Source organism: Scardinius erythrophthalmus (assembly GCF_964197995.2).
Source record: "Scardinius erythrophthalmus genome assembly, chromosome: 5".
NCBI lineage: Eukaryota > Metazoa > Chordata > Actinopteri > Cypriniformes > Leuciscidae > Scardinius > Scardinius erythrophthalmus.
Window position 1 is genome coordinate 46,119,580 of NC_138225.1, and position 13,772 is coordinate 46,133,351.

The following is a 13,772-nucleotide window of genomic DNA, read 5'->3' on the forward strand; positions in this document are numbered from 1 at the left end:
ATGTTAAATAAAATATTGAGAAAGCTCTAAATGCAATCTTTCACATATTTGACGAGACTTTGCACAGTGTTTCACCCGCTAATAATCTGAGCATTATGTAATCGTGTCTCTCCCGTTGAAGTTCATTCTGTCCCTGAAAAGGGAGAGACAATGTGCGTGCTGATTCACACAAAAGACACAGTAGGCTCCTTGTTATGCATGGGCACGGCTGTTGAGAACAGGCATTGTAAAGGGAGCAGGCTGATGTTGTGTTGATTCATACCCATGCATAAATGTATAAGACAGAAACCCAAATAAGCACAGAGAATGCAAATAGCTTACCCTGTGGAAAAACAATCACTCTAAAATAGTTTCAGGTATTTAAAAGTCAAGTCAATTCACTTTTATTTATATTGCGCTTTTTACAACACATATAGTTTCAAAGCAGCTTTACAGTGATAACATGCAGGAAAATGGTGCATTTCAGCTGTCAAGTAATTTCAGTGTTGATTCAGTTCATCTATAAAGAACTTCTGCAAAAAAAAAATGATGTAGCTAATCGTCAAGCTCAGTTCAGTTCTCATACAATAGCATCAGTACAGTCAGATCAATAATATTGTTGAATATTAAATACTACCTCACGGTTTCATGGTGTGTTTTTTTTTATATACATATACATATACATATACATATATATATATATATATATATATATATATATATATATATATATATATATATATATATATATATATATATATATTGTTTTTTATATGGCACATTAATAAAAGCTACTTAAATGCCCCAACTGAACTAAAGCCTAATCCTGACTTAATCTAAGCCTTGGCTGTGAAACAGGGCCTACAAGTTTTAAAAAGAAGCATAAGTAGGACACATGACAACAGTGGCTATTTAAAATGCTAAAATTACCATTTTCTTTCTCGTATGCGCATTAAAAAATAAAACGTTTGCAGTGAGGTTGTAAATAAATAAATACAGTCTACATGCATACATACCTACATATATACATACATGTTTTAAATTTCTACACAATATACATTAGATTTACAATAACAAAAATCAGGGCTATGAAATTCTGTGTAAAACCTACTACATTTAATTTTAGTCGCTGCAAATTCGGTTAGGTCTAGAGAAAAGGTAGTATAATATGCGTGGAACTAAAACGAGCAGATAGTCTGTTTCCCATCGAACGTACATACAGGAACACATCGGGCGTGACCAAATCGCTACAGCTTTTGAACGGCGTTACTTTCGACAAATAAAATCATATCTTTACAAAACTGTGGCCAATAGCATCATAAATGGGAGTGTCTAAAGCGGTTGTGATTCTGTTAGCGTCATTGACAACGGAGTTTTAATTCTGTCAGTTACAGGAATTGAAATATTAACGCTATTTGCATGAGGACGGTAACAACATTATGAATCGCTGTCCTTTAAAAAGACTCCAGTAAAGAAGCTCGAAGGATCAATGTTGTGTTTGCTAATAAGGCCAGAACATCAGTGACTCCCGAAAATCCATACATGCTAGTTATACCCATTCATATCTACCAGAAGAAGTTATACGAAAATGAATCAAGCAAGAACAGCTAACGTTATAGAAAGAGTTTGCTCTTCGATAACGCAAAAGAATGTATTAAAAGAAAATAAAAGGATAACCTCTGGAAACAGAAGAAAGACCAAAGGTGTGAGAGTGTTGGCCGAGAGGAACCCGGCTGTGGCGCCTGTGGGTGTTTGGGTGGAGAGTGGAGATGAGTGTCAGGAACATCCCGCGGTAAGAACTTACACTGATCTGGGAGCTGTAGAGATTTAGTTAAAAACAGGCTTCATTGACGGACACTTTGCACTAATACGATAAGTTACACGTTGGTGTCGCGCTTAGTGTAGTCTGTCCCACCTTGTTTATTGACCTGGAAACGCGTCAAGAAAGTCTCCCACTTTTTTTTCTTTAATTTATTTGGAAAAGAAATAACAGTAACTAATTACAAACCAAAATCTAGGCCCAAACTAGCTGCCACTGAGCCACATTGCCACTGCCAATTTACATCTAAATTCTGGCTACAAACCCCTGTTACTTTCATTATTACTAGGGTTATTATTATAATAATAATTGTATTATATTATATAATTAAGCTAATTGCCAATGCCGCATTTCGAATTTTCATTTAGTTTAAGTAAGTTACTAAAATAACTAAAACTGAAACAAAAAATAATAAAACTCTATAGACTTTTTTAAAACACCAAAAACACAACAAAGTTACTAAAACTAATATTAAAATGTAAAATTGTAAACATATATTAACGTGATTTTATTTGTTATTTATTTATTTATAATGTGATTTTTAATAAATAATATATTATTTATTATTTTAAGCTGTTTTTAGACACATTCCAAATTTTCATAAAAGGGTTGCAAAACTTGCAAACACCAAATAAATGGGATCATCAAATCATTGGATCATCAAATAACCTCTTGAGGTTAAAGAAGAAGAAAAGGGAAAAAAAATACTTTAGAGCCCTATTTTGTACCTTATTTGTGGAAAGTGTCAACTAGCCAGTCATGTAACGTAAATCTCACCCTGTGTGTGGGGCAGGTCCGGGCATTGCTTACGGAAGAGCTTCTGGAGGAGACCCGACGAGAGAAAGAGGAGAGTCTGCACCGGTTTCAGGATGCAGTTCGTAAACGTGTTTCACAGCAGGTCCATCTGCGCAAACAACAGCAGCTACTGAAATCATATGAGACAGTAAGACATGTCTGTTAATGAGCAACAAAGGATTGCACTTTTTTCCCTGAGTAGGGCACAATTTGTCCATTGACTATTTTATAAGCAATTAAGGCACAAATCATGTGTTCTTTGGAAATAGAACAACTATTGCATAAACTTCAAAAATGTAATTTTGAATGTTTGTTTCAGAGGTCTCATGCTCACTTAAGCTGCATTTATTCGATTAAACGCACAGAAACATTAATATTGTGAAATATTTTTGCTAGTCTTCAAAAATAGAGTTTTCCATTTTCTATTTTAAAATGTAATTTATTCCTGTGACGGCAAAGCTGAATTTTTAACAGCATCATTACTCCAGTCTTCAGTGTCACACGATCCTTCATAAATCATTAGAATATGCTGTTTGATGCTTGTTGATGATTTGATAAAATTGATTTAATTAAAACAGATTTTTGTACAATTGAATGCATCTTTACGGAATAAAAGTATTATTTTACTATTTATATACTGTTAGATTATTTATTAATATGTACATTTTCATTTTCATTTTAGTTGATGTTGTAATTTTGTTGCGCTTTTGTCATTTTATTTAAAATATTTTTTATTTAGCTTTCATTTATACTTATTTCAGTTTTAGTTTGACTAAATTTAGTACTTCAACTTCAGTACTTTTTTCCCCCAGTAAGTTGCAACCAGTTTTGCATCTAATACTAATATTCTATTTCAGCTTTACTTTTCTTTTTCAAAAACAGTTTCTAATAATTTTAGTTTAGTTAACAATATTATTTAAAAAAATAATAATCTTACTGACCCCAACATTTCGAACAGTGGTAAACATGGCATAAAAAAGTAGCTAGTTTTAAACACATCAAATATTTGTGAAAAGTGCCTTTTGTATTTTATTGTCACCGACAACCATAAGTTTCCTGTGTGGAAAGTCTAACAAATGCTCAAATAGTCATTTGTGTGAACTTTTCTTCTTCTTCTTTTTTTTCTCAGGTTGAATGTGAGGACAAAGTATTGCAACAAACCAGCAAAGCAGCCCATCGCCTTACACCTCAAACCAATTTATTCCCTTCCTGGACACATGGGCAGCGAGGTATCTGCAGTCCCAGCTCTCACTTGGTCAGTGCTCAGGGGACAGAGGCCATTTCTTCCAGTCAGCACACACATCATGTACGGGTATTTACAAGCAGAACCTGATTTCACCAAGTGCAACATCTTTGTCGATCCTGGAGCAACATTCCAATTAACCAATCAGATTTGAGGGACAAGTTTAGGATTACAACCAGAGTTAAGTGCTTCCACATCAGTGTTATTCACCTATCATTTCCTTTGGATTTTAGGAAAAACTTATGAGTAAGGTTAGGATTAAGGGTAGACTAAATTTTCAGACTGGAATGTTGTTCCATGATCAACAAAATAAGTCTAACTTTGCAAAATCAGAATGTGCGTATTTACAGAGCATGATTCTTTTGCATCTATCTGGATCATTTTGCTTGAATGTTTTTGGCAGAATCTAGATGTACATGTAAGGGAGTGTTTCTGGACACTTTTTCCAGGTCAGTAAAGTAAGGAAGCAGGTGAGACACAGACTAGCTGCTCGTCAAATAGTGCAAGATGGAGATGAACTATCACAGCTACCTGGTGGGAGATGGAAAATATCCCCAGCTAGAAATGTGAGTCATGCATGATGCATTTGGGTCATTTCTGAGACCTGACCGTTCAGTGTTGTAGTATTAATATCTTCACATTTGTTATATACAGAAACCTGAATCACATACTTTGAGTGATCAGAAGGATTATACTGAAGGTTCAAATGATGGAGGAGAGGAAAACGAGCAGGATGTTGACTCGGAAGATGAGATGCTGTTGGGGCAACATGATCAACCTCTTCATTTGCATCGCCACAGAAGCAAGGCTGTAACTTTTCAGAACGATATGGTGAGAAGATCTTGTTTGGCCTTAAATTTAGTCCCAGATGGCACACCTACATTAATAGACATACCGTGTAAAAAAAAGTCCTGCTTGTCAGTACGCTGGAAAGCAAGTCTTTGCTTACAAAAGTCTGTGCTGCTACATTGAAGTTTGTGCGTCTGAGGAAAAAACTGTATTTTTCAAAGTTTGTGGCGTAGGATCTTAGGAAGACATGGAGAGTAAACAAGGTATCATTGAGAACAACATTATATCCTGATTTTTTTGTGCACTATGTTGATTAAATAAGTGTTGAATGGTTAAAAGTATTTATTTTTTATTTTTTTGTGTACACACACGTCTTCAGTGTTATCTATATCACAGGTTTTAGATGCTACAGACCCCCCAAGTATGATCAGGGACCTCCATGCTAAAATAAGGGTAAAAAAAGGCAGTGATATGTATTCATGTATAAAGACCCAAGTTATACTGTGAAAAATGTATATTATAAATGAAAAAAATTAAAAGTAATTGATTTTAATCAATGACAATATAAAAGCAAATTATTTAGTTTTCTGGTCTTTGTAATATCACACATAGTATTCTTCTCACATAGTATGAATGTGTTTTAATACATGATAATATATAGCTGCTTTATGTTTTAGACAAAACACTTTTGCATCTTGGAATCAGCTACCAGTTTGTTGCATACTTAATTATGATTGTAATATAATTTTTAGTTTCACCTTTCCTTAAAAACTGGTTGGTGTTTTTTACATATACCTTAGATTGCCCCTTTCTGTTTTTAAGTTGGTGCTTTAGAATACTTTCTGAATCTGTACTGTTCAAGCTGTCTTACACCAAATGGCCTTTTATTACATTTTCAACACAATAGGTTATTATTTCATGTATATATTTTGATGTCTCTTTAGGTCTATGAGCCAGATCCCACGGCTTCCTGCACAGGCTTCACTACTGACTACAGAGCTTCCCGAGTGCTTTGGCCTCATGAGAATCTGGAGGAGCTGAAGAGGCAGGTGAGGAATCACACTTTGGGCCATATCTTGCACCCAGCACAATTGACTTTGTACACCGACGCATGTATCATTCCTATTTTGCACCCGCGCACAGCGGACTTTTCCCTCCACAGACGCACGCCGGTAAACTTGGGAATGAACTTGCTCTCCCAGGGGCGGTGCAGCGAAAAGAGGAGGCGTGTTTCGGCACAAACGTTCCCTAATGCTATTTTGCAGGTTTAGAAAACAATTCCGCCACTGACCAGGAAAAACCTAGTCTAAAGTCAGTGGCGCGTTGCGCTAAGGGCGCATGCCCATAATCAATGTAGCGTGTGCACAACACGCATAAACTTTGATTCTCTCATCTACACAGAAGCAGCAATTTTCATTTTTGCAAATCATACATTATTACAAGGAAAAATATTAACACATGATGGAACATCTTGTTGTGTCCATGAAGATGTGAAAAATAGGCATAAATCTAGCTTACACATTTACCCAAATTATTATACGCCTGTTTAACCGAAGCTTATTTGGGTGGGTTTCTCCCATTCCCAATATCACTTCTCTGTGTTTTACGGCCCTGACGAGAACGTCGGTCTTCTCGGCTGTGAACCGCTCCTGGCGCGCGCCTGGCAAATCCGCCGTTATAATAGCAATCCGCCATAGAACAAGCGTGCCTGCTCTTAAAGGGAATGTGAGATGTCGCTCTTATTAGTTTATTTCACGTTACGCCCAAACCACACCTATGAATAATGAAGCTACTTCAGACCAACCCATTTTAGATTTGCGTCGGGCGAGTCATTTATCCCGCCGGGAAAATAGCAACAGAGACACGCCCACAAAGTTACTTGCGTTTCGCGCTTGATACTTGTGTAGATTTTTATAAACATGGCAATGAAACTGAATGTCTGATTGTAAGCAGCATATTACACTGAAAAATATAGATTATTCAAATGTACACTACAGTTCAAAAGTGTGTCAGTAAATCTTTTTAATGTTTTTAAAAGAAGTCTATTATGCAGACCAAGGCTGCATTTATTTGTTCAAAAATACAGTAAATAACTGTTACTTATCAAATATTATTACAATTTAAATTAACTTTTTTATTTTAAAATATAATTTATTCCAGTGATGTCAAAGCTAGATTTTTATCAGTCTTTACTCCAGTCTGCGGGGTCACATGATCCTTCAGAAATCATTATAATATGCTGATTTGCTGCTCAAGAAACATTTCTTATGATTATCAATGTTGAAAACAGTTGTGCTGCCTAATATTAAGGTGAAAACAGATATATATTTATTTATTTATTTATTTATATATTCTCTAATGAAAAGAAAGTTCAAAAGATTAACATTTATAAATTATATTGAATATTGAATAAATGTCTTTATTACATGGCGAATACGTTACAGCCCGACAGGCTGATCAGGACCCTGACGCGAAGCATTCAACATAGTAACATTAGTAATTAGTAAGCATAGTAACATTAATCTTACTTAATGTCACTTTTGATCATTTGACTGCATCCTTGCTGAATAAAAGTAATATTTCTTTAAAAGAAAACAAATACCAACTCTAACTGTAGTGTATTTAGCGTTTAGTTGTTGTTTTTTTACCAAAAAAAATTTGTCTTCAAAGTGCTAACTGTATTGTTTCAGAGGCAGTCTCAGTTCCTCATGTATCGACGTCACTTCATGGATACTGAGCGAGAACAAGTGAAGGAGCACCAAAGGCACAGGAAACATCTGAAGAGAACTGCAAGGTCGAACCTCACCACATGTTCACAAGTCTTTTTTCTAGCGCCACATGTTCATATATTGACTGCTACTGAAAAGAATGTCTATTTTCATTCCTTTCCACGTGATGGTTGCTCACTTCTCTTTTGGTTTCTGTAAGAAAAAATGATGATCTCGATTAAGCAGTTTATTGCAGCATAGCAGTGACAAAGTACACAAAGCACCTTGGGTTAAACGGAGTCAGAATGAACAATGAACAATACAGGCTCAAACAATTTATACTGTTTCTACACTAGTCTCCCCTTGCATCATGTAAACAAGGTTTCATTTTAAATGTAAATTAAGTGATAACCTTCCGTTCCCACATCACAGATGTTGGTAAAGGTGTGATCACTAAAGGGGTCGTGTGATAGGATTATACTCAGACAGACATCTGTCTTTATGATTGGTAATCATGGTCACTTTGTCACAGGATAGTTCTTGATGTCCTGCTGCCGCTTCCATGCAATAACTGATTAATACTATTCCGGTGGTACTATTCTCATATTACTGAGACCAGAGCAAACTGTCTCTATGATAACAAAGCCATTTTGGGGACGAGTTCTTTCTAACATGTATTTTCGAGAGTAATCTGGGATGAGGCAGACTACAATTTCTTACATTTCTCTCCTGTAGTCAGGCTACGAGAAATAGTTGGCATGACTGATTAGTTAATGTAAAATAGTAATAATACTGAATTTAAAATAAGACTGTGAGCAGGGTTGCCATGTCTTTGTGACAAAGACCAATGTAAAAAAGACATGATTTAATATTCTAAAAGGTTACTCCTTCAGAGATTTTAAAGTTTCTAGTAACCATTATGCTGTTTCCTTTTGATTCCCAGAAAAAAAAACATATACATTGTCAAAATGTAGGTTTTCTATTGATGATATAGAATTTAGGTAAAAGTAAATAGATTCTAACAAAATGTATATGTATGTGCACATATGAAAATATTATCATTTAAAAATGATTTTTAATGTACTTTTTTATTACGATTAATAAAAAATGTTTTTTCATTTTAGAAACCTGTCCCTACGCTTTACTGCATGTCTTTTGCTCTATTGAAGCAAGTAACCACACATAATTTTCTTTTCATTAAGTTGTCCAAGAACACAAAAGACTTCATGTTGCGCTCTATATTATACTTTCTTTTATAAACCCAGAGAACTCTGTGCTGTGTGTAGGATTAAGAATGAAAAAGAACAACTCAGGAAAGCTGAAGAGAAGAAGATGGAAAGGCAGCGACAGCTGGAGGAAGAAAGAAAAGACATGGCTGAGAGGGAGTACTTGATTTTGGAGCGATTGAGGCTTGATGAGGAGGAGGCAGCAGAGAAGGTAGAGAGACGAGAAAGAACAAAATGGATCAAAGAAAGCAAACGGTACATACTGCCAATAAATGCATGACTATGTTCATTATTAACATAAAAACACTACTGTTCAAAAGTTTGGGGTCAGTAAGTCAGTATTTGTTATTGTTTTTTTTTCTTATGCTCACAAAGGCTTCATTTATTTGATCAAATAATACAGTAAATCACGTATTCATAATATTGTGAAATATTATTCATTTAATATAACTGCTTTCTCTTTTAATATATTTTAAAATGAAATTTAATCCTCTTTTGGCAAATCAGAATTTTTAGCAGCCATTATTCCAGTCTTCAATGTCACATGATCCTTCAGAAATATCTGTAATAAAAACGGAAATGCAACCGGATTTTTTTCCCCTCCATCATAAATGACTTACTCCTCAGATCGTGCAGATGAAATGCAATAAATGCTGTCATTCATCTTGCGTTTGGATGCCTGATGTTTGGGAACGCAATCATGTGATTATGGTCATTATGCCAAATCATTTTGATGACAGACTTTTGTTCAGGCATTTTAGAATAAAACAACATTTGAGATGCTGTTCAATATAACTGATCCGTTGTTTAGTCCAGTTATCCAATAACGCAAAGTCACTTGAGTTTTGTTTGTTTGTTTTATTTATTCTGTAAATGTGTTTCCGTCATAGTTTATGCACATGTCTTCATGACTCAATTAAGCGTGCACATTTTTAGAATTGATGTGCATCTTAGCATTTCCATCCGGCGTTTATTTTTTATGTAATATCCCAAAATTGGCATAAACATAGGTGGATGGAAACATGGCTGTTGTTGAAAATAAAACAAAAATATTTCAGGATTCTCTGATGAATAGAAAGTTCAAAAGAATAGTTTTTATTTGAAATAGAAATCTTTTGTAACATTATAAATGTCTTTAACTGTAACTTTTGATCAATTTAATGCATCGTTGTTGAATAAAAGTACTTTCTTAAAAAAAAAATGTAATGACCCAAAAACATCATAAATGCTAGGATTCCATAAAAACCATAACCATAAACAAAACGTAAATGCACCATAACATCTATTGTTTCACATTCAATAGATCAGAATTGTGTTGTAATAACATGTAAAGAGCTGTGATGGCATGTGATGATTCTGTGACAGGTACATTGAGGCAATGCAGGCTCTGCTGAAGGAGAAACTGGAGAAGGACAAAGTAGAGCTGCCTCCTCTGTGTTCCTGTGGAGACACTTTCTGGGACAGCCATCCTGATACCTGCGCCAACAACTGTAGCTTCTACAACAATCCAAAAGGTAAACTGCTCACTCTGTATCCGTTTCATTTTATATTTTAGAATAAGTATAGAACATCTCACTGCCCCTTAAATGAAAATAATTTGACACTGTGACTGTGACAAACAAGTGACAAACATGTTGTTGGTTGCTTGGTTCCTATATCTGTGGTGTTGTGTGAGACAGCCCCACCCACAGTGAAACATTATTCGTCCAAAATCCTGCTTCCTCATAACTGTAGAACGAAATTCAGGAGTGTTCTGATTGTGTTGCTGGAAAGGAAACCTTGTCACATCGTGCCTGGTTAGAAAATGGTTTTACTCACAGTACCGTGACTTGACGGACGGTGCATGTGGCCCCTCTGTCACAACTGACATCTTTTGTTTTTCCACTTACCATGACTGTCATAACTGTAGATAATTTTACCAGACAGTGTGAAGTTTAATCATGGATTTAGTTAATCATAGGAACAACAGCCTTATATAACTTGATGAAAACAAGTTTTAAATACCCTTATGAAAAAGAAGTACACTTTGGCATACTTTTTAAAAGGGTACTTAAGGTTATATAACTAGATGGAATGTATAATTTATATTTAAATGAAATTAAATGTACTTATGAGTGCTTTTTTGACCCACTTAAGTCACTTTAGGTACATCTACGTAATCTCATAATTTTTTCGATTGTCTTTGAAATATGGTTAAAGTGTACTGCCAAATATAATGACAAGCATTTGTGGTAAACTTATACTTTAATGACATTTTTATTGAAACTTATATGTCATGTATTTAAATATATTTGGAAACATTTGTAATGATGAAGTTGCAATTTAGTACATATTACAGTTTTTTAAAATTGCTTACACACTAAAAGTGGTACTTGAGGCCCACCCTGTGAAACCATTCAATTAGCTAATCTTCACACAAAAAAACAGCAAGCACATTATCTGCTTTACACTCAGCTTTTATTTGTTAAGCAAACCTTTTGCTAAACACGGTTCTCTACATTAGACATATTAATAGACACATGCTGTTCAAAACTAACAGCTCTTGTGTTTAATTTAGAAAAAAACTGCCCTTTAACACTCATTTACCGATTACCTACACCCAGTGATCATGTATGAAAACACTTATATATAATTTGTTCACTCTGAAATCAAAACTCGTTGTTTTGAGAAAGAAGTAATGCATTTTTGTAAATAAAAGGTGTAAATATACCTAATTTGATCACTCAAAACTCAATGTTTTGAGAAACGAATACATTTTTCATCCTTGCATATCTGTTTATTTTGTAAATATATACTGAATATGCTTGTAAATCAAGTCACCTTTATTTCTATAGTTCTTTATACTTACAGATTATTTCAAAGCAGCTTCACAATAGAAACAAATTCAACTTCTGCTGTAAAGCAGCTTTAACAGGCCAATAGTGTCATTATTCAGTTCAAGTCACTTTAGTGTTAATTCATTTCAGTTCAACAACTGTAGAGTTTATCAATGCATGTTGTATACAGTGTATTTGTGCACATACATACAGGTGACAAACTCCTGTACACTCCACTGCACAGTGATCAAGCAAAATCACAGTTGTGTTTTACATTTTTCACATCCGTGTGTAGTTTGGCATGTATATGGCTAGTTATTTGATGGTTTGTGTGTAGAGTTACTTTGCAAAAACACCATATTTAGAAGAGTTAAAATAGTTTTGGATGTAAAAGTGTTTGCTTTTGCAAAAGATGTTTTGCATACTGTGTGTGTTTTGTGTGTAGAGTTTCGAGAAATGAAGCCATAGTTTCAGAAAATGTATTTAAGCAATTTTAACTTTAAATGTAATATCAAATAACACTACAAGTCCTTTAGCATGATTAAAATATGATTTAATTTACTTTCATTTAATTTACTTTAAAAAGTTTAATTTTACTTTATTAAATAAACTATAAACCTGGCATTGTATATTAAGAATATTGTTGACAAATTGCTTTGTTCCTCATTTGTAAGTCTCTTTGGATAAAAGCGTCTGCTAAATGCATAAATGTGATGTTATCTTTTTTCTTTTTCTTTCTGTTTTTTTTGCAGCATATGCTCAGGCTCTGCAGTCTGTCTTGCTTAGCTGTGATCTGAAGGAAGGAGGTCTTGGACAGTATTTGTCCACCTGGAAGGCATCCTCTATGGATGTCCATTCTCAAAGGAAGTGATTGTATTCCATCTTAAGAGTCATTATTGAACGTGTTTTAAGATTGGACAGCCTGAAGTGTTATGTTGTATTAACTTAATGAGTACATGGTGTGATCTTTTTTTATTGTACTCATGGATGGTTTTAAATAAACTGACATACCTCAATGTGACCAATATTTTGACTGTTTTAATAAACCTCAATAATAAACCTGTTTTAAATTACCTAATGAACTGAGAAAATTCAATTCTTTGATCGTTTATTGTGTCACGCGGTTTTCTTAGAGCACCTACTGTAAATGCAGTGCTTGAATTGAAGCCCTCCATAAGGCATTAGGGACCCCCCATACAAAGTAAAAAATTGTCTTAGGGGTTCTGCCATATATTTTTATTTTAGTAGGGATGAAGATAAATCTGATTAAATTCATGCAGATAGGATATGGTAAATTCTGTGAATTTAATTATAATCATTCTTGTGACTGAAGTCTGTTTCAATGTAAACGCCCCTACATCTTAAACCGCTAAGGGCACATTATGCTTGCCTGGCACTGCTCCGGTGAAGCTAACTTTAGTAAAAAAAATGGAGAATAATCATCCTCCACTTGGAGTCGGAAAGACTTTTCTCTCTCTATCTTTCTACTATATTTATCCACTTCATGTATTCCTTAACTGCATAAATTGGAAACATGCACTCATTATTACTTTCATTATTACTATTTTTCACATTTTATAATTATTGCAAAGTCATCAAAACTAATTATGTTGTGAACTTAAAAAAAATAAACAAATTTATCGAAAATAAAGTCAAAATGATCATGCATGACGTGAAACTATGTGAAACTCATTTGCAAAATCACCACCAGGTGACGCAAAGGGACAGTGAGCACCATTGATTAGTAGAATTGTGACATTTTCACTTGTAACTGAAGATAAAATAATGAAATCAATTAAACAGATAATTGAAGGTCCTTTTTTTTTTTTTTTACTGCTCCTTTATCACTGCATTCTGAGAAATGAAATAATTATTCCTGTGCCACAGCTGAATCTGACAGTGAGACCCTCCAGTGAGTTTAGAAGCCATCGGATTATTTTAAATGTTTTTGAGACATTTCAATGTATTTTGAAGTCGCATGTTTTTTGTGGGTCTTCAAGTGCCTTATATCAAGTCACTTTTATTTCTATAGCGCTTTATACAATACAGGTTGAGTTAAAACAGTGATAAACAGGAAATTAGCAGAGTCAATTATGGAAACTTTGATTCTGTTGTAAAACAGCTTTATAGTGTCATTATTTAGCTCAAATTTAGCTTATATGTGTTTGGCAAAAGAAGGTGGTTTGGATCTGCTGCTTTATAACATAAGAATAGTATAGCTCATCTCTATGTTGTTTTATATATGTACACTGTATACAGTATATACTGTTACCTTGACAGAAAATGTATAGTGTATATATTTTCTTTCCTGATCAACACAAAAGCCAGTTCTCTGGTACATATTTATAAATAAATATAGTTTATATTGCAAGATATTGCAATATATATATTGTATGT

General features: G+C 34.2%; 1 protein-coding gene across 4 annotated transcripts; it reads left to right on the plus strand.

The window, feature by feature from the left end:
- The first annotated feature begins 1,195 nt into the window (after positions 1 to 1,195).
- ccdc15 (coiled-coil domain containing 15) lies at positions 1,196 to 12,493 on the plus strand. Of its 4 annotated transcripts, none has more exons than XM_081364563.1 (10): positions 1,196 to 1,771; positions 2,592 to 2,741; positions 3,723 to 3,899; positions 4,286 to 4,402; positions 4,491 to 4,667; positions 5,570 to 5,674; positions 7,316 to 7,419; positions 8,620 to 8,814; positions 9,925 to 10,073; positions 12,128 to 12,493. In XM_081364563.1, exons 1-10 carry the CDS (start codon positions 1,568 to 1,570, stop codon positions 12,244 to 12,246), a joined length of 1,497 nt encoding a protein of 498 aa, XP_081220689.1. In that variant the 5' UTR covers positions 1,196 to 1,567; the 3' UTR covers positions 12,247 to 12,493. The 4 variants fall into 4 exon arrangements, 3 of the variants coding, with proteins under 3 accessions (XP_081220689.1, XP_081220688.1, XP_081220690.1); XR_014030131.1 differs by having other exon boundaries at positions 1,206 to 1,771; positions 8,620 to 8,770; positions 12,128 to 12,451; XM_081364562.1 differs by having other exon boundaries at positions 1,298 to 1,771; positions 3,723 to 3,905; positions 12,128 to 12,451.
- The last annotated feature ends 1,279 nt before the right edge of the window (positions 12,494 to 13,772 follow it).